At 39.0% G+C, this 22,104-nt stretch overlaps 1 protein-coding gene across 7 annotated transcripts in view; it reads right to left on the bottom strand.

Moving 5' to 3' along the window:
• The window catches only part of INVS (inversin), a 203,359-nt gene that overhangs the window by 59,330 nt on the left and 121,925 nt on the right, over positions 1 to 22,104 (bottom strand). For all 7 annotated transcript variants that reach the window (XR_008509888.2, XM_054520364.2, XM_054520363.2 and 4 more), the window contains 3 exons: positions 21,404 to 21,577; positions 17,831 to 17,998; positions 1,216 to 1,396 (listed from right to left, as the gene is read on the bottom strand). Coding sequence is in view for 6 of the 7 variants with exons in the window: in XM_054520364.2 (XP_054376339.1) it covers positions 1,216 to 1,396; positions 17,831 to 17,998; positions 21,404 to 21,577 (523 nt within the window). In the remaining variant the exon portion in view is untranslated. The remainder of the gene's footprint in view (positions 1 to 1,215; positions 1,397 to 17,830; positions 17,999 to 21,403; positions 21,578 to 22,104) is intronic.

Genomic DNA, 22,104 nt, shown 5'->3' with positions numbered 1-22,104 from the left:
TTCTAAGAAGAAAACAGAGTGAAATGAAAAAGTAATGGAAGGAAGTTAAAAGGAAATGAAATGAGATAAAAAAGAAATATAGGTAAGACAAGGAAATAAAAATATAACCCAAAATACAATCTATACAGGAGGCAGAAAGAAATCAAAACTTACACAACAAAAAGTCAATTTAGTTACATGGAGACAAATTTGCCAAGTAAGCCCAGAATCCAGAGGAAAAAGAAAAAGGGATGTAAGATGAAATCTGAATAATAATTATAAATCTGGCAATAAAAGTGAGTGCACATATAAACATCATTTAAAAAAAAAGATAATGTGTAATTTAAAAACTAAAATCAAGATTATAATAATTAGGGGGAAAATCTCAGATTATATTAACAAGTACTAAAAGAGTGATGAGTATCTGTGCTAAATTTTTTGTCTTAAATAGGTGGGAATCAACAGATGCATTTTTGCTCTTGACTCTGATTCAGGCTTTAAAAAGTTTTTGATAAATTTAAAAGAAGCCACTAATAGAACCTAAACCCTCCTAAAACATTAGGCAATTCAAAACCAAATAACAACATCAAATCTAATCCATATACCAAAGAGCAGAAAGCAAAGGAAACAGGAAACAAAACAAAACAAAACGTTAAACTGAAAACACTAATAATAGAAAGATAGCAGGAAAAAAAAAGACCTGATTATTTATCTTATAACAATGACTATTAATGGGTAAAACTCCTTCATTGAAAGAGACTCTCAGATTGACTCCACACACAAAAAACCCCTACACATAAAACATACACATATACACACTCTCTCATCTGTAAAAGTGATCTTCAAAAAGGTTAAGTAAAAGGCATTTCAGGAAAATATAAAGAAAAAAACTCATATATCATAGTATTAGCACAAACATAAACTTAAAGCCCTCCTCCCCAAAAATATAGGCGCTGAATGTGAAAAGAGGTTTATGTTACATTCACATGTTGTCACTAAATGTGAATTACTTTTATAACGAAAATTTAAAGTGAAGATATGATGTTGAAATTAAAACTAATATTTTACATAAAATAAATTTATATTACTATAATTTAGTTTATAAAACAATGTAACATATCAGTTAGAAATCAAAATAATTAATTAGGAGTTGGGAGTGAACAGTGGAAGGGAAGGCATAGAAATATTCCTATACCCATGCAGTTCCCTCTACTGTTCATCCTTTGAGTCACGTACCTAATAAAGCTGCCCAGTGCAGTGGGGTTCGAAATAAGTTATCATAAGACGTTATATTGCAGCTTTCATATGAGGTCAAGACATCAACCACGGTCACATTCCCATCAGCAACTGCAAAGTGAAGAGGAGTTCGACCCTCGTAGTCTTGCCAGTTCAGTAAAGACTCCGTTGGAGCAGCATCCTGATTTGAAGGAACCAGAGATTTCAGACATACATGGAATCCTCAATAAATTACATTTGGTGTAAGTATTTTTTTCTTTCTTTCTTTTTTAGAGACAGGGTCTTGTTCTGTCACCCAGGTTGGAGTATAGTGGCATGATCACAGCTCACTGCAGCCTCAAACTCCTGGGCTCAAGCAATCCTCCTGCCTCAGCTTCCCAAGTAGCTGGGACTACAGGCACACCACACCACACCTGGCTAATTTTTGTGTTTTTTGTAGAGATGGGGTTTTGCCATGTTTCTCAGGCTGGTCTTGAATTCCTGGGCTCAAGCAATTCTCCTACCTCAGCCTCCCAAAATGCTGGGATTATGGTGTGAGTCACTGTGCCCAGCCTGGCACAGGAATTAACTGAGGAATTTTTGAAATAAGACCTCTACATTATCTCTCAGCAGAAGTGACAAATCATGGAAAAAGTACAAAGTCTAAATCTTTAAAAAATTATTTTCATATTTAATTATAAAAAGTACAGAAAAGAATATAACCATTACATACTGATTATCTAGATTAAAAAGGTGTCAACATTTTGCCTGATATGCTTTTGTTTCTGTTATCGTTCAACTAAAGATGTATGTTTTATACTTTTGTATATATATATGTATCCATAAACAATACATAAATTTTGTATGTGTGTTTTCAATGTTTACATTATGGCAACGGACATGTATCCTTTGGCAATTCTTTCTCTCAACACTATATCTTGGATATCTATGTTGGTAATAGTTCAATTATTGAGGTGCTTGAATAAACCACAATATAGTTATCTATTTTCCTACTGAGGAACATTTAGGCTATTCCCATTTTTTTTCACTGTTACAGATAATGCTGCAATTAATGTTTCATTTACATGTCCCTCGTAGCACATGTGTGAGATTTTGCCATAGGCTAGACACCTAGAAGGGTTACTGCTGGGGTGAAGGATATCTTCAAATAGGTATTGTCACATCACTCTCCAAATGGTCTTACTAATTAACACTCCCATGACAATATGTAAAAGTTTTTATTTCCCTACATGCTGGCACAAATTAATCATTTGGTATTATCAAGCTTACTGCATTTTTCCCTTATTGTTATGAAAGACATTTCACTGCTATTTTAACTTGTAGTTCATTTATGAATAGGGTTGAGATTTTTTAATCATGTGTTTATTAGTGAGTTCACAATGTTAATTAATTTTTCTACTGGATCTTTGTAGCAAGCATTATCAAAATTACCAGGCAGATTTGAAAAAGAACCAAATAGAACTTTTAGAAGTGAAAAATGTAATCACAAAGGTTAACGGTTCAATGGATAGGGTAAACAACAGGCTGGACTTATTTGAAGAAAGACTTAGTAAACTGGAAGACAGATCTGATGTCATTACCTAGGATGCAACAGAAAGAGACAAGGAGATGAGAACATAAAAGAGAAGTTAAAAGACATGGAGGATTAGATAAAAAGCCTTAAAAGATATATAACTGGAGACCCTAAAGGCAAGAGTAAAGGGAATGAAGGAGAGGTGATATTTAAAGATAACAGCTATATATATTTGGCAGAACTGAGATGCAATAATTAGAATGTATACCAAACAGGATTTTTTAAAAAGGCCACACCTAGACACACTGTAGTAAAACTGTAGAATGCCAAACAAAGAGCAAAATGTAAAAGCAGCCTGAGAGAAAAGATACATCATGTATAAAGGAATGACAGACCAATAACAGGCTCCTTAAGAGCAATAATAAAAGGCAGAAAGTAGCAAAATAATATGCTGAAAGAGCTGAGAAAAATAGATTCCTAGGACTGTGTACACAGGATAATCATTTTTTTTTCAAGAGGCATACATTCTTAACAATTAAAAAGGAGAGTTGGCTGGGGGTGGTGGCTCATGCCTGTAATCCCAGCACTTTGGGAGACTGAGGCAGGTGGATCACTTGAGGTCAAGAATTTGAAACCAGTCTGGCCAACATGGTGAAACCCCATCTGTATTAAAAATATAAAAATTAGCTGTGCGTGGTGGCATGCGCTTGTAGTCTCATCTACTCGGGAGGATGAAGCAGGAGAATCACTTGAACCCAGGATGCAGAGGTTGCAGTGAGCTGAGATCACATCACTGCACTCCAGCCTGGGAGACAGCGCAAGGCTCTGTCCCAAAAAAACTAAAAACAAACAAACAAAAAACCAGAGAGAGTTGACCACCGAAAGATCTATACTAAAGGGAGTCAAGAGGACAACTCAGCAAGATGGCCGAATAGGAACAGCTCTGGTCAGCAGCTCCCAATGAGACCAACACAAAAGGCGAGTGATTTCTGCATTTCCAACTGAGGTGCCCAGTTCATCTCATTGGGACTGGTTAGACAGTGGGTGCAGCCCACAGACGGCGAGCAGAAGCAGGGTAGGGCGTTGCCTCACCTGGGAAATGCAAAGGATCAGGGAACTCCCTCCCCTAGTCAAGGGAAGGGGAAGTCGTGACGCACAGTGCCGGCAGGGACGGTGCTATCTGGCCCAGATACTACACTTTTTTCACGGTTTTTAGAACCTGCAGACTAGGAGATTCCCTAGGGTGCCTACAGCACCAGGGCCCTGGGTTTCAAGTGCAAAACTGGGTGGCCATTTGGGCAGACACTGAGCTAGCTTCAGGAGTTCTTTTTTGTACCCCAGTGGCACCTGGAACCCCAGGGAGACAAACCATTCACTCCTCTGGAAAGGGGGCTGAAGCCAGGGAGCCAAGTGGTTTTGCTCAGTGGGTCCCACTTCCCTGGAGCCCAGAAAGCTAAGATCCACTAGCTTGAAATTCTCGCTGCCAGCACAGCAGTCTGAAGTCAACCTGTGATGCCTGAGCACGGTGGGGGGAGGGGAGTCACCATTACTGAGGCTTGAGTAGGCGGTTTTCCCCTCACAGTGTAAACAAAGCCTCCAGGAAGTTTGAACCGAGCGGAGCCCACCACAGCGCAGCAAAGCCGCTATAGCCAGACTGCCTTTCTAGATTCTTCCTCTCTGGGCAGGGCATCTCTGAAAGAAAGGCAGCAGTTCCTGTCAGGGGTTTATAGATAAAACTCCCATCTCCCTAGGACAGAGCACCTGGGGAAGGAGTGGCTGTGGGCACAGCTTCAGCAGACTTAAACGTTCCTGCCTGACAGCTCTGAAGAAAGCAGCAGATCTCCCAACAGAGTGCTCGAGCTCTGCTAAGGGAAAGACTGCCTCCCCAAGTGGGTCCCTGACCCTTGTGCCTCCTCACTGGGAGACACCTCCCAGCAGGGGTCGGCAGAGACCTCATACAGGAGAGCCCCGGCTGGAATCTAGCAGGTGCCCCTCTGGGATGAAGCATCCAGAGGAAAGAACAGACAGCAATCTTTACTGTTCTGTAGCCTCTGCTGGTGATACCCACACAAACAGGGTCTGAAGTGGACTTCCAGGAAACTCCAACAGACCCCTAGAAGAGAGGCCTGACTGTTAGAAGGAAAACTAACAAACAGAAAGCAATAACATCAACATCAACAAAAAGGAAACCCACACAAAAATCCCATCCAAAGGTCATCAGCATCAAAGATCAAAGGTAGATAAATCCATGAAGATGAAGGAAAACCTGTGCAAAAATGCTGAAAATTCCAAAAACCAGAATGCCTCTTCTCCTCCAAAAGATCACAAGTCCTTGCCAGCAAGGGAACAAAAATGGACAGAGAATGAGTTTGATGAATTGACAGCAGAAGGCTTCAGAAGGTGGGTAATAAACTCCTCCAAGCTAAAGGAGCATGTTCTAACCCAATGCAAGGAAGCTAAGAACCTTGATAAAAGATTACAGGAACTGCTAACTAGAATAACCAGTTTACAGAAGAACATAAATGACCTGATGGAGCTGAAAAACACAGCACGAGAACTTTGTGAAGCATACACAAGTATCAACAGCCGGATTGATCAAGTGGAGGAAAGGATATCAGAGACGGAAGATCAACTTAATGAAATAAAGGATGAAGACAAGGTTAGAGAAAAAATAATGAAAAGGAATGAACAAAGCCTCCAAGAAATATGGGACTACGTGAAAAGACCAAACCTATGTTGGTGTACCTGAAAGTGATGAGGAGAATGGAACCAAGTTGGAAAACACTCTTCAGGATATTATCCAGGAGAACTTCCCCAATCTAGCAAGACAGGCCAACATTCAAATTCAGGAAATACAGAGTACGCCATTAAGATACTCCTCAAGAAGACCAACCCCAAGACACATAATCATCAGATTCACCAAGGTTCAAATGAAGAAAAAAAATGTTAAGGGGAGCCAGAGAGAAAGATCAGGTTATCCTTAAAGGGAAACACATCAGACTAACAGCGGATCTCTCTGCAGAAACCCTACAAGCCAGAAGAGAGTGGGGGCCAATATTCAACATTCTTAAAGAAAAGAATTTTCAACTCAGAATTTCATATCCAGCCAAACTAAGCTTCATAAGTGAAGGAGAAATAAAATCCTTTACAGATAAGCAAATGCTGAGGGATTTTGTCACCACCAGGCCTGCCTTACAAGAGTTCCTGCAGGAACCACTAAATATGGGAAGGAAAAACTGGTACCAGCCACTGCAAAGAGATACCAATATATAAAGACCAACCATACTATGAAGAAACTATCAACTAATGTGCAAAATAACCAGCTAGCATCATGATAACAGGATCAAATTCACACATAATAATATTAACCTTAAATGTAAATGGGCTAAATGCCCCAATTAAAAGACAAAGGCTGGCAAATTGGATAAAGAGTCAAGACTCACCGGTGTGCTGAATTCAAGAGACCCATCTCATGTGCAAAGACAGACATAGGCTTAAAACAAAGGGATGGAGGAAGATTTACCAAGCAAACGGAGAGAAAAAAAAAAAGCAGGGGTTGCAATCCTAGTCTCTGATAAAACAGACTTTAAATCAACAAAGATCAAAAAAGACAAAGAAGGGAATTCCATAAAGGTAAAGGGATCAATATAACAAGAAGAGCGAACTATCCTAAATATATATGCACCCAATACAGGAGCACCCAGATTCATAAAGCAAGTTCTTCGAGACCTACAAAGAGACTTACACTCCCTCACAATAATATTGGGACACTTTAACACCCCACTGTCAATATTAGATGGATCAACACAACAGAAAATTAAGAAGGATATTCAGGACTTGAACTCAGCTATGGATCAAGTGGACCTAATAAACATCTACAGAACTCTCCACCCCAAATCAACAGAATATATATTCTTCTCAGTACCACATAGAACTTATTCTAAAATTGACCATGTAATTGGAAGTAAAACCTCCTCAGCAAATGTAAAAGAATGGAAATCATAACAAACAGTCTCTTAGACCACAGTGCAATCAAATTAGAACTCAGGATTAAGAAACTCACTCAAAACTGCACAACTACATGGAAACTGAACAACCTGCTCCTGAATGACTACTGAGCAAATAATGAAATAAAAGCAGAAATAAATAAGTTCTTTGAAACCAATGAGAGAACAAAGACACAACGTACCAGAATCTGTGGAACACAGCTAAAGCAGTGGTTAGAGGGAAATTTACAACACTAAATGCCCACAGGACAAAGTGGGAAAGATCTAAAATTGCACCCTAACATCACAATTAAAACAAGTAGAGAATCAAGAGCAAACAAATTAAAAACCTAACAGAAGACAAGAGACAACTAAGATCAGAGCAGTACTGAAGGAGACAGAAACACGAAAAACCCTTCAAAAAAATCAGTGAATCCAGGAGCTGGTTTTTTGAAAAGACTAACAAAATAGACCACTAGCCAGACTAATAAAGAAGAAAAGACAGAATTAAATAGACACAATAAAAAATGATATAGGGGATATCACCACTGACCCCACAGAAATACAAACTACCATCAGAGAATACTATAAACATTTCCATGCAAATAAACTGGAAAATCTACAAGAAATGGATAAATTCCTGGACACATACACCCTCCCAGGACTAAACCAGGAAGAAGTTGAATCCCAGAATAGACCAATAACAAGTTCTGAAGTTGAGGCAGTAATTAATAGCCTACCAACCAATAAAAGTCCAGGACCAGATGGATTCACAGCCGAATTCTACCAGAGGTACAAAGAGGAGCTGGTACCATTCCTTCTGAAACTATTCCAAACAATAGAAAAAGAGTGAATCCTCCCTAACTCATTTTATGAGGCCAGCATCATCCTGACACCAAAACCTAGCAGAGACACAAGAAAAATAGAAAATTGCAGGCCAATATCCCTGATGAACATCAATGCGAAAATCCTCAATAAAATACTGGTAAACCGAAACCAGCAGCACATCAAAAAGCTTATCCACCACGATCAAGTCAGCTTCATCCCTGGGATGCAAGGCTGATTCAACATATGCAAATCAATAAATGTAATCCATCACATAAACAGAACCAATGACAGAAACCACATGATTATCTCAAAAGATGCAGAAAAGGCCTTCAATAACATTCAACACCGCTTCGTGCTAAAACCACTCAATAAATTAGGTATTGACAGAACATATCCAAAAATAATAAGAGCTATTTATGGCAAACCCACAGCCAATATCATAATGAACTGGCAAAAGCTGGGAGCATTCCCTTTTAAAACTGGCACAAGACAAGGATACCCTCTCTCACCACTCCTATTCAACATAGTATTGGAAGTCTGGCCAGGGCTATCAGGTAAGAAAAAGAAATAAAAGGTATTCAAATAGGAAGAAAGGAAGTCAAATTGTCTCTGTTTGCAGATGACATGATTGTGTATTTAGATAACCCCATCATCTTAGCCCAGAAACTCCTTAGGCTGATAAGCAGCTTCAGCAAAGTCTCAGAATACAAAATCAATGTGCAAAACTCCCAAGCATTCCTATACACCAATAACAGAAAAACAAAGAGCAAATCATGAGTGAACTCCCATTCACAATTGCTACAAAGAGAAATAAAATACCTAGGAATACAACTTACAAGGGATGTGAAGGACTTCTTCACATTGTAGTTCCCTGAAGGAGAACTACAAATCACAGCTCAAGGACATAAGAGAGGACACAAACAAATGGAAAAACATTCCACACTCATGGACAGGAAGAATCAATATCATGAAAATGGCCATACTGCCCAAAGTAATATATAGATTCAATGCTATTCCCATCAAGCTACCATTGACTTTCTTCACATAATTAGAAAAAACCTACTTTTAATTTCATATGTAACCAAAAAAGAGCCCGTATAGCCAAGACAATCCTAAGCAAAAAGAAGAAAGCTGGAGGTATCATGCTACCTGACTTCAAACTATAATACAAGGCTACAGTAAACAAAACAGCATGGTACTTGTACCAAAACAGATATATAGACCAATGGAACAGAACAGAGCCCTCAGAAATAACACCACACATCTACAACCATCTGATTTTTGACAAACCTGACAAAAACAAGCAATGGGGAAAGGATTCCCTATTTCCTAAATGGTGTTTGGAAAACTGGCTAGCCATATGCAGAAAACTGAAACTGGACCCCTTCCTTATACCTGTTAACTCAAGATGGATTAAAGACTTAAATGTAAGACCTAAAATCATAAAAATGCTAGAAGAAAACCTAGGCAATACCATTCAGGACATAGGCATGGGCAAAGTCTTCATGACTAAAACACCAAAAGCAATGGCAACAAAAGCCAAAATTGACAAATGGGATCTAATGAAACTAAAGAGCTTTGTCACAGCAAAAGAAACTATCATCAGAGTGAACAAGCAACCTACAGAATGGGAGAAAATTTTTTGCAATCTATCCATCTGACAAAGGGCTAATATCCAGAATGTACAAGGAACTTAAAGAAATTTACAAGAGAAAAAACAGCCCCATCAAAAAGTGGGCAAAGGATATGAACAGACACTTCTCAAAGAAGACATTTATGCAGCCAACAAACATATGAAAAAAGCTCATCATCACTGGTCATTAGAGAAATGAAAATCAAAACCACAGTGAGATACCACCAACTCATGCCAGTTAGAACGGCGATCATTAAAAAGTCAGGAAACAACAGATGCTGGAGAAGACGTGGAGAAATAGGAATGCTTTTACACTGTTGGTAGAGTGTAAATTAGTACAACCATTGTGGAAGACAGTGTGGTGATTCCTCAAGGATCTAGAACCAAAAATACTATTTGACCCAGGAATCCTATTACTGGGTATATTCCCAGAGGATTATAAATCATTCTACTATAAAGACACATGCACACATATGTTTCTTGCAGTATTATTTACAATAGCAAAGTCATGGAACCAACCCAAATGCCCATCAATGATAGACTGGATAAAGAAAATGTGGCACATGGGGGTGTGGAGCCAAGATGGCTGAATAGGAACAGCTCCAGTCTACAGCTCCCAGCATGAGCAACGCAGTAGATGGGTGATTTCTGCATTTCCAACTGAGGTACCAGGTTCATCTCACTGGGGAGTGTCGGACTGTGGGTGCAGGACAGTGGGTGCAGTGCACCGAGCCTGAGCTGAAGCAGGGTGAGGCATCGCCTCACCCAGGAAGCGCAAGGGGTCAGGGAATTCCCTTTCCTAGTCAAAGAAAGGGGTGACAGACGGCACCTAGAAAATCGGGTCACTCGCACCTTAATACTGCGCTTTTCCAACGGTCTTAGCAAATGGCACACCAGGAGATTATATCCTGCGCCTGGCTCAGAGGGTCTTACACCCACGGAGCCTTGCTCATTGCTAGCACAGCAGTCTGAGATCAAACTGCAAGACAGCAGCGAGGCTGGGGGAGGGGCACCCACCATTGCCCAGGCTTGAGTAGGTAAACAAAGCGGCTGGGAAGCTTGAACTCGGTGGAGCCCACCGCAGCTCAAGGTGGCCTGCCTGCCTCTGTAGACTGCACTTCTGGTGGAAGGGCATAGCCAAACAAAAGGCAGCAGAAAACTCTGCAGACTTAAATGTCCCTGTCCGACAGCTTTGAAGACAGTAGTGGTTTTCCCAGCATGCAGCTGCAGATCTGAGAATGGGCAGACTGCCTCCTCAAGTGGGTCCCTGACCCCCAAGTAGCCTAACTGGGAGGCACCCCCCAGTAAGGGCAGACTGAACCTCACCTGACCGGGTACTCCTCTGAGACAAAACTTCCAGAGGAACGATCAGGTAGCAACATTTGCTGTTCACCAATATCCACTGTTTTGCAGTCTCCACTGCTGATACCCAGGCAAAGAGGGTCTGGAGTGGACCTCCAGCAAACTCCAACAGACCTGCAGCTGAGGGTCCTGACTGTTAGAAGGAAAACTAACAAACAGAAAGGACATCCACACCAAAACCCTATCTGTAAGTCACCATCAACAAAGACCAAAGGTAGATAAAACCACAAAGATGGGGAAAAAACAGAGCAGAAAAACTGGAAACTCTAAAAATCAGAGCACCTCTCCTCCTCCAAAGGAACACAGCTCCTCACCAGCAATGGAACAAAGCTGCATGGAGAATGACTTTGACGAGTTGAGAGAAGAAGGCTTCAGATGATCAAACTACTTCGAGCTAAAGGAGGGAAGTCTGAACCCACGGCAACAAAGTTAAAAACCTTGAAAAAAAATTAGACGAATGGCTAACTAGAATAACCAATGCAGAGAAGTCCTTAAAGGACCTGACGGAGCTGAAAACCACGGCATGAGAACTACGTGATGAATGCACAAGCCTCAGTAGCCGATGCGATCAAATGGAAGAAAGGGTATCAGTGATGGAAGATCAAATGAATGAAATGAAGCGAGAAGAGAAGTTTAGAGAAAAAAGAATAAAAAGAAATGAACAAAGCCTCCAAGAAATATGGGACTATGTGAAAAGACCAAATCTACGTCTGATTGGTGTACCTGAAAGTGACAGGGAGAATGGAACCAAGTTGGAAAACACTCTCCAGGATATTATCCAGGAGAACTTACCCAATCTAGCAAGGCAGGCCAACATTCAAATTCAGGAAATACAGAGAATGCCACAAAGATACTCCTCAAGAAGAGCAACTCCAAGACATATAATTGTCAGATTCACCAAAGTTGAAATGAAGGAAAAAATGTTAAGGGCAGCCAGAGAGAAAGGTCGGGTTACCCACAAAGGGGAGCCCATCAGAGTAACATCTGATCTCTTAGCAGAAACTCTACAAGCCAGAAGAGAGTGGGGGCCAATATTCAATATTCTTAAAGAAAAGAGTTTTCAACCCAGAATTTTATATCCAGCCACACTAAGCTTCATAAGTGAAGGAGAAATAAAATACTTTACAGACAAGCAAAAGCTGAGAGATTTTGTCACCACCAGGCCTGCCTTAAAAGAGCTCCTGAAGGAAGCACTAAACACGGAAAGGAACAACCGGTACCAGCCACTGCAAAAACATGCCAAATTGTAAAGACCATTGAGGCTAGGAAGAAACTGCATCAACTAACAAGCAAAATAACCAGCTAACATCATAATGACAGGATCAAATTAACACATAATGATATTAACCTTAAATGTAAATGGGCTAAACGCTCCAATTAAAAGACACAGGCTGGCAAATTGGATAAAGAGTTAAGACCCATCAGTGTGCTGTATTCAGGAAACCCATCTCACATGCAGAGACACACATAGGCTCAAAATAAAGGGATGGAGGAAGATCTACCAAGCAAATGGAAAACAGAAAAAGGCAGGGGTTGCAGTCCTAGTCTCTGATAAAACAGACTTTAAACCAACAAAGATCAAAAGAGACAAAGAAGGTCATTACATAATGGTAAAGGGATCAATTCAGCAAGAAGAGCTAACTATCCTAAATATATATGAACCTAACACAGAAGCACCCAGATTCATAAAGGAAGTCCTTAGAGACCTACAAAGACACTTAGACTCCCACACAATAATAATGGGAGACTTTAACACCCCACTGTCAACATTAGACAGATCAACAAGACAGAAAGTTAAAAAGGATATCCAGGAACTGAACTCAGCTCTGCACCAAGTGGACCTAATAGACATCTACAGAAATCTCCACCCCAAATCAATAGAATATACATTCTTTTCAGCACCACACCACACCTATTCCAAAATTGACCACATAGTTGGAAGTAAAGCACTCCTCAGCAAATGTAAAAGAACAGAAATTATAACAAACTGTCTTTCAGACCACACTGCAATCAAACTAGAACTCAGGATTAAGAAACTCACTCAAAACCGCTCAACTACATGGAAACTGAACAACCTGCTCCTGATTGACTACTGGGTACATAACGAAATGAAGGCAGAAATAAAGATGTTCTTTGAAACCAATGAGAACAAAGACACAACATAACAGAACCTCTGGGACACATTCAAAGCAGTGTGTAGAGGGAAATTTATAGCATTAAATGCCCACAACAGAAAGCAGGAAAGATTTAAAATTGACACCCTAACATCATAATTAAAAGAACTAGAGAAGGAAGAGCAAACACATTCAAAAGCTAGCAGAAGGCAAGAAATAACTAAGATCAGAGCAGAACTGAAGGAGATAGAGACACAAAAAACCCTTCAAAAAATCAATGAATCCAGCAGCTGGGTTTTTGAAAAGATCAACAAAATTGATAGACCACTAGCAAGACTAATAAAGAAGAAAAGAGAGAAGAATCAAATAGATGCAATAAAAAATGATAAAGGGGATATCGCCACTGATCCCACAGAAATACAAACTACCATCAGAGAATACTATAAACACCTCTACTCAAATAAACTAGAAAATCTAGAAGAAATGGACAAATTCCTCGACACATACACCCTCCCAAGACTAAACCAGGAAGAAGCTGAATCCCTGAATAGACCAATAACAGGCTCTGAAATTGAGGCAATAATTAATAGCTTACCAACAAAAAAGAGTCCAGGACCAGATGGATTCACAGCCAAATTCTACCAGAGGTACAAGGAGGAGCTGGTACCATTCCTTCTGAAACTATTCCAAACAATAGAAAAAGAGGGAATCCTCCCTAACTCATTTTATGAGGCCAGCATTGTTCTGATACCAAAGCCTGGCAGAGACACAACAAAAAATGAGAATTTTAGACCAATATCCCTGATGAACATCGAAGCAAAAATCCTGAAGAAAATACTGGCAAACTGAATCCAGCAGCACATCAAAAAGCTTATCCACCATGATCAAGTGGGCTTCATCCCTGGGATGCAAGGCTGGTTCAACATACGCAAATCAATAAACGTAATCCAGCATATAAACAGAATCAACGACAAAAACCACATGATTATCTCAATAGATGCAGAAAAGGCCTTTGACAAAATTCAACAACACTTCATGCTAAAAACTCTCAATAAATTAGGTATTGATGGGATGTATCTCAAAATAATAAGAGCTATGTATGACAAACCCACAGCCAATATCATACTGAATGGGCAAAAACTGGAAGCATTCCCTTTGAAAACTGGCACAAGACAGGGATGCCCTCTCTCACCACTCCTATTCAACATAGTGTTGGATGTTCTGGCCAGGGCAATCAGGCGGGAGAAAGAAATAAAGTGTATTTAATTAGGAAAAGAGGAAGTCAAACTGTCCCTGTTTGCAGATGACATGATTGTATATCTAGAAAACCCCATTGTCTCAGCCCAAAATCTCCTTAAGCTGATAGGCAACTTCAGCAAACTCTCAGGATACAAAATCAATGTACAAAAATCACAAGCATTCTTATACACCAATAACAAACAGAGAGCCAAATCACGAGTGAACTCCCATTCACAATTGCTTCAAAGAGAATAAAATACCTAGCAATCCAACTTACAAGGGATGTGAAAGACCTCTTCAAGGAGAACTACAAACCACTGCTCAATGAAATAAAAGAGGATACAAACAAATGGAAGAACATTCCATGCTCATGGGTGGGAAGAATCAATATCATGAAAATGGCCATACTGCCCAAGGTAATTTATAGATTCAATGCCATCCCCATCAAGCTACCAATGACTTTCTTCACAGAATTGGAAAAAACTACTTTAAAGTTCATATGGAACCAAAAAACAGCCCGCATCGCCAAGTCAATCCTAAGCCAAAAGAACAAAGCTGGAGGCATCATGCTACCTGACTTCAAACTATACTACAAGGCTACAGTAACCAAAATAGCATGATACTGGTACCAAAACAGAGATATAGACCAATGGAACAGAACAGAGCCCTCAGAAATAATGCCGCATATCTACAACTATCTGATCTTTGACAAACCTGACAAAAACAAGCAATGAGGAAAGGATTCCCTATTTAATAAACTGTGCTGGGAAAACTGGCTAGTCATATGTAGAAAGCTGAAACTGGATCCCTTCCTTACACCTTATACAAAAATTAATTCAAGATGGATTGAAGACTTAAATGTTAGACCTAAAACCATAAAAACCCTAGAAGAAAACCTAGGCAATACCAGTCAGGACATAGGCATGGGCAAGGACTTTATGTCTAAAACACCAAAAGCAATGGCAACAAAAGCCAAAATTGACAAATGGGATCTAATTAAACTAAAGAGCTTCTGCACAGCAAAAGAAACTACCATCAGAGTGAACAGGCAACCTACAGAATGGGAGAAAATTTTTGCAATCTACTCATCTGAGAAAGGCCTAATATCCAGAATCTACAATGAACTCCAACAAATTTACAAGAAAAAAACAAACAACCCCATCAAAAAGTGGGTGAAGGATATGAACAGACACTTCTCAAAAGAAGACATTTATGCAGCCAAAAGACACATGAAAAAATGCTCATCATCACTGGCATCGGAGAAATGCAAATCAAAACCACAATGAGATACCATCTCACACCAGTTAGAATGGCAATCATTAAAAAGTCAGGAAACAACAGGTGCTAGAGAGGATGTGGAGAAACAGGAACACTTTTACACTGTTGGTGGGACTGTAAACTAGTTCACCCATTGTGGAAGTCAGTGTGGCAATTCCTCAGGGATCTAGAACTAAAGATACCATTTGACCCAGCCATCCCAATACTGGGTATATACCCAAAGGATTATAAATCACGCTGCTATAAAGACACATGTACACGTATGTTTATTGCAGCACTATTCACAATAGCAAATACTTGGAACCAACCCAAATGTCCAACAATGATAGACTGGATTAAGAAAATGTGGCACATATACACCATGGAATACTATGCAGCCATAAAAAAGGATGAGTTCATGTCCTTTGTAGGGACATGGATGAAGCTGGAAACCATCATTCTCAGCAAACTATCGCAAGGACAAAAAACCAAACACCGCATGTTCTCACTCATAGGTGGAAATTGAACAATAAGAACACATGGACACAGGAAGGGGAACATCACACACTGGGGCCTGTTGTGGGGTGGGGGGATGGGGGAGGGATAGCATTGGGAGATATAACTAACGTTAAATGATGAATTAATGGGTGCAGCACACCAACATGGCACAGGTATACATATGTAACAAACCTGCATGTTGTGCACATGTACCCTAAAACTTAAATAATAAAAAAAAAAAGAAAGAAAAAAAAAGAAAATGTAGCACATATACACCATGGAATACTGTGCAGCCATAAAAAAGAATGAGTTCATGTTCTTTGCAGGGACATGGATGAAGCTGGAAACTATCATTCTCAGAAAATTAACACAAGAACAGAAAACCAAACACTGCATGTTCTCACTCATAAGTGGGAGTTGAACAATGAGAACACATGGACACAGGGAGGGGAACATCACACACCAGGGCCTGTTGGGGGGTGGGGGGCAAGGGGAGGGATAGCATTAGAAGAAATACGTAATGTAGATGACAGGTTGATGGGTGCAGCAAACCACCATGGCACATGTATACCTATGTAACAAACCTGAACGTTTTGCACCTGTATCCCAGAACTTATAGTATAATAATAAAAAAAAAGAACTATATTTCAGGATGTAAAATAATAACTTTAGAAGGAAGACTTCAGATACAGAAAAAATGCAGAGCTAAGCATTGCATATACAAAATAATAATACTTTTAGTATCAGAGATTGTAAAAAACGATTAAAAAATAATACTTTAAAGTCTAATTTGTGTGTTAAAAACAAATATGACTAACTATTGGACTATCATAGCATGTAAGTTAGAAGCTGGGACAGAGGGATTAGAAAATCTCAAAGAATCTACTGATAAATATTCAAAACAAGTAAGGAGTTTAGCGAATTAGTTAGATATGTAATCAATGATCAAAAATATCAACTGCATTCCTATACACCTCTAACAACCAGTTAAATATATATCCTAGATATGTTCAAAAATGTCAACGCAGCACTGTTTGTAAATAATAAAAAACTGGAAACAGTCAAAGTATCTGTCAATAACAGAATGAATACTGTGTGGCTTATTCATAAGATGGAATCCTATATAGCAGTAAGAATTAATATATCATGGCTACATGGAGCAACATAGATAAAATCACCAGTGGTCGGACATGGTGGCTCACGCCTGTAATCTCAGCACTTCGGGAGGCTGAGGCAGGTGGATCACGAGGTCAAGAAGTCGAGACCATCCTTGCCAACATGGTGAAACCCGGTCTCTACTAAAAATACAGAAATTAGCCAGGCATGGTGGCGCATGCCTGCAGTCCCAGCCATCCGGGACGCTGAGGCAGGAGAATTGCTTAAACCTAGGAGGTGGAGGCTGCAGTGAGCCGAGATCATGCCACTGTACTCTAGCCTGGGTGACAGAGCAAGACTCTGTCTCAAAAAAAAAAAAAAAAAAAAAAAAAAAATCACCAGCATAAGGTTGAGCGAGAAAGAAAAGGGTATTGCAAAAAACAATACAAAACAAAAACAAAAACATGCAATATAATTCCTTGTATATCAAATTCAAAAACTTTAAAAACTGAGCAATATATTGTTTAAGGATACAAATAAATGTGGTAATGGAAATCAGGGGAATGATAAACACAAGATTGAAGACAGTTGTTGCCTCTGTGAAAGGAGAGAATAGAATGAGACTGAGAGGTACTCCACTCAGAGGACTTCAAAGGTAATGGTAATATACTTTTTCTTAAACTTGATAGCGAGTATATGAGTATTTGTTGTTTCATTATTATTTACACTTTACGTGTATTTTACTGATACTTATATCTATTCACTGTTTAATAAAAACAAGTATGAAACAAAGTAAGGAAATAAATATAAATTCAGCATTCAGGGAAGTAGTTGCTGGGGTACAGGAATGAGCACAGCATAGGGGGAATGAATGCATTTAAAAACTGGGACATAGAAAACCTCTATGTGGTCTTAAACAGTGGTACTGAAGTGTTCTACTTCTTGGGGGATGAGTCCATATGTCTGTTGTATTCTTTTGCTTAATAATTTGCTTGTATGTCAAATACACACTTTTGTATATATTAAGTAATTCATAATAAAATAATTTCTTAAAAAGGCCATTCAGGTCTAGCAGTACCATTCAACTCACCAGAATGCATCTCACTGTGTGAACAGCACTTGGATCTTTATGGTTGGCTGCCCAGTGAAGTGGGATCTTGCCTTCAACATCAGGAATCCCAATGTTAGAATCATGCTTGATGAGCAGCTTCACATGCTCAGGGTTATTGTAGTAGGCACTCCAATGCAGAGCTGTTTGCTGCAAAATCGAGAGGTTCTCAAAATAACAACAGTAACAACAACTAACTTTCCCCAATCTTTTATTGTGGGACAGGCACTGTTATAAGAGTTTTATACAGTAGTTGCCCTGTATCTTTGGTTTCACTTTTCATGATTTCAGGTCTCTGTGTTCAACCGAAGTCTAAAAATATTAAATAGAATATTCCAGAAATAAACAATTCATAAGTTTTCAATTGTGTGCCATTCTAAATAACATGATGAAATAGTGCTTCATCCCACCCCATCCTACCTGGGACACAAATCCTTTCTTTTTTCAGTATATCCCCACGTAGACATTCCCTGCCAGTTAATCACCTAGCAGCCAACTCAGTTATCCCATTCATTGTCATGATATTAGATTCACAGTGCTTGTGTTCAAGTCATCCTTCTTTTACTTAATGGCCCCAAAGCTCAAAATTATTGATACCGGTGATTCAGATATGCCAAAGAGCAGCTATAAAGTGTTTCCTTTAAGTGAAAAGGTGAAAGCTCTCAATAAGAAAAAATTGTTTGTTGAGTTTGCTAAGCTCTATGGTAAGAACAAATCTATCTGTGAAACTGTAAAGAAGGAAGAAGAAACTCATGCTGGTTTTGCTGTTGCATACCAAACTGCAAAAATTATGGCCATAGTGCCTGATTTAAGTGCTTAGTTAAGATGGAAAACATACTAAATTTGTGGGTGGAAGACATGAACAGAAATGTGTTCCTATTGACGGGAATTGGGTTTGACACTATCTGCAGTTTCAACTCTCCATTGGGGGTGTTGGAATATATTTCCTTTGAACAAGGGAGACTATTGTCTATTTAATCGCATGCAGTCATCTTACTATCTCTGGGAGACAAGTATGTTTTTAAATTTGCATGTGATTGATGAGGAAACAGCACGCGGAACCTAAGTAATCTGCTCAGGGACATAAAGGAAGTAAGTGGCTGAACTGAGATTTTAACCCAGGCAGTCTGACTCCAGAATGTGACCTCTTAGTCATGACAGTTATTTAGTTCATCCGGTACTGATAACACTGAGACAGAGAAAGCGGCCCAGTCATTTATAAATAATCATCAACAAAGTAAGTGATGATCTTGATAATGCACATCTGGTTATCACCAAGGACCTTAAGAACTTGATAGGATGTTCTGAATTTTAATATCTATAAAAAAATCCATGCATAGAAATTCATGCATCTGGAATCCATTCCATATATCAGAAGATAAATTTTAATTTAACTATAATTTTAGAGGATAAATTATTAGACCCAGTTATTGATGAAAAGATACATTTTGAAAATACAGCAGCACTTGCTTTAGTCAACCTAAATAAGTCTCTCTAAAAGAAAATAATGTTTGGCTGGGCACAATGGCTCATGCCTGTAATCCTAGCACTTTGGGAGATCGAGGTGGGTGGATCACTTGAGGTCAGGAGTTCCAGACCAGCCTGGTCCACATGGTGAAACCCTGTCTCTACTAAAAATACAAAAATTAGTCGGGCCCGGTGGCGCACGCCTGTAATCCCAGCTATTTGGGAGGCTGAAGCATGACAATCGCTTGAACCTGGGAGGTGGAGGTTTTAGTGAGCCAAGATCACACCACTGCACGCCAGCCTGGGCGATAGAGTGAGACTCTGTCTCAAAAAAAAAAAAGAAAGAAAGAAAATAATGTTTATTTGGTATCTGGTAGTAGGGCATTGCTAAACTATGTGTACTCAAGTAAAGGAAGACAAAAGTTTTTAAAAGAAAAATGAGGAGGATTACATAATTGTTTTCAAATGATGATCCTTGGCTACAAAGATCGATAACAAAGATAATGCCAGTGCAAGGCTGGACAGGCAGTTGCTGGGCAAATGTCTTTGAAGAAGTAATTTTTGTGTAAGGTTATGATGGCCTTTGTGCAAGGCTGTGGTTTTTGCACAGTCTGTGATTTTTTTTTTTTTTTAAATCAGGCTTACAAGCACAAGAATCCTCTCTTCATGGCCTTCCCTGGCTCTGTCAGGTTTTGTTGTTGTTGTTTTAAACAGAAACAACTCCATTTTGATTTTGACAATGTTCACACTTTATTTCAGATAAAAGTTAAAAATGATCATCTTGAACTTGTTGAAGTTGCTTTAAAATCTCTCTGCTGTTCTCATCAACATAATTCTCTAAGACTTACTTCCCTATTAGAAGAATTATTAAGAAAAAATGTAAGAACTCTTTAAATATATATTAGCCCTCGTGAGTAGCATTGTCAGCAATCCAATCTACAATTAGATAATTTAATGAGCAGGAACCAAGCTCATCTGTCACATTAAAAACTTTAGAAACTGACATACATGGTATTCCTTCAAGGTGTACCTATAGGCATTTAATATGAACACTCACTATTTAACTTATTACTTTTGCTTACAACTGCAGATTTTTAAAAAGCCACAAGTATAATAGCACTTACTAATTACCTATAACCACATCTTCAATAAACAACATGTAATTCCCTTCTTTTCCTATGTTATACTTGTTCTGATTCTATTTACTGAAACGTAATACTATGCTGAACCTAACAGTAATCCTATTACCCTTTTCCCATACATACAAAAATTGAGGCACAGAGGAGTTAAGCAATTTGCCCAAGGACACAGAACAAGTTAAATAGTGGATTCTGGGTTGAAACCTAGGAAGTCTGATACCAAAGTGTAGGCCACTAAACCACTAAGCATTTAGGACATTGCCATGGGCATTTGGCCATCATGAGTCTAACCACCTATAGTAACTATTATGACTCCCTGTCAAATATTGGGTTTTGGAGTTAAGACAGGACTGAATTTTTTTTTTTTTTTGAGACAGAGTCTCACTCTGTCACCCAGGCTGGAGTTCAGTGGCACTATCTGGGCTCGCTGAAACCTCTGCCTCCCAGGTTCAAGCGATTCTCATGCCTCAGCTTCCCGAGTAGCTGGGATTACAAGCGCACGCCAACATGCCCGGCTAATTTTTGTAGTTTTAGTAGAGATGAGGTTTCACTATGTTGACCAGGCTGGTCTCGAACTCCTGACCTCAGGTGATCCACTTGCCTCGGCCTCCCAAAGTGCTGGGATTATAAGCATGAGCCAATGCGCCCGGCGACAGGACTAGATTTGAATTCTAGTTCTGCTACTTGCATCTTGGGCAAACTTTTAATCTTCCTGAGCTTCAGTTTTTCCATCTGTAAAAAGAAGATGATTCTACCTAACACACATGGTTGCTGAGAGGGTAAAATGACAGAATTTAAGTGAAATACTTCCCTGGGATGTATGGAGATTTGGAATTGTTCTACCATGTATATATGTGGTAACTTAGGCCTTCTTCCTTGAAATTTCACATCATAAAAAGAAGCATTTGCTTTCTGGTCTTATTAGTCTTTGATTTTGAGTATCCATTACCTTGTTTTTATCCTGTGTATCCACTTCTCCTGGTGCCATAAACTTCAGCAGAAGTGCCAAACACTTAGGGCTCCTGTGCCGGGTGGTCAAGTGCAAAGGAGTCATCTCTTCCAGATCCTTTTGCATCCAGTTTGCTCTGCGTGTAAGTAAGAGTTTCATGAAACGATAATTTCCCTAAATAAAAAACAAGAGATGATAAGAAAAAAATGTACTATGGGGTCAAAATTTTTTTTTAATTTTAAAATGTTTTACGTATGTTAATTATTCTCCTAGAGTAATAACATTCAGAAAAATTAATAAAGAAAAATGCTTGTAATTCCACTATACTGAGATATCAATTGTTTTATTTTTTCATGTTTGTTTTATTTTTTCATGTTTCCTTCCAAGAACTTTCTACATGAATATAATTTACATAGTGGCTGGTCAATATTTTATTGCAAATAAAAGCAACATGTTTTATTTAACCAGTCTATTATTGTTAGATATCTAGAATGTTTCTAATATTTTCTTTTGTAGAAAATGCTTCAATGTACATCTTTTTTCACATTTTTTTTCCTAATTTTTTCACAAGAATAAATTATCAGGAACCAAATTGTTGGGTCAAAGATGTTTGCACATTTTACAGTGTTTGGTGTATTTTCCAAATTGCTATCTAACAGCAGCAATGTGTAGGTGTATTAGTTTCAGCACATTTTGACCAA

This window comes from Pongo abelii, chromosome 13 (assembly GCF_028885655.2).
Source record: "Pongo abelii isolate AG06213 chromosome 13, NHGRI_mPonAbe1-v2.0_pri, whole genome shotgun sequence".
In the NCBI taxonomy this organism is placed as follows: Eukaryota; Metazoa; Chordata; class Mammalia; order Primates; family Hominidae; genus Pongo; species Pongo abelii.
Note: the sequence above shows the minus strand (reverse complement) of the source record. Positions and strands in the feature narration are given on the sequence as shown.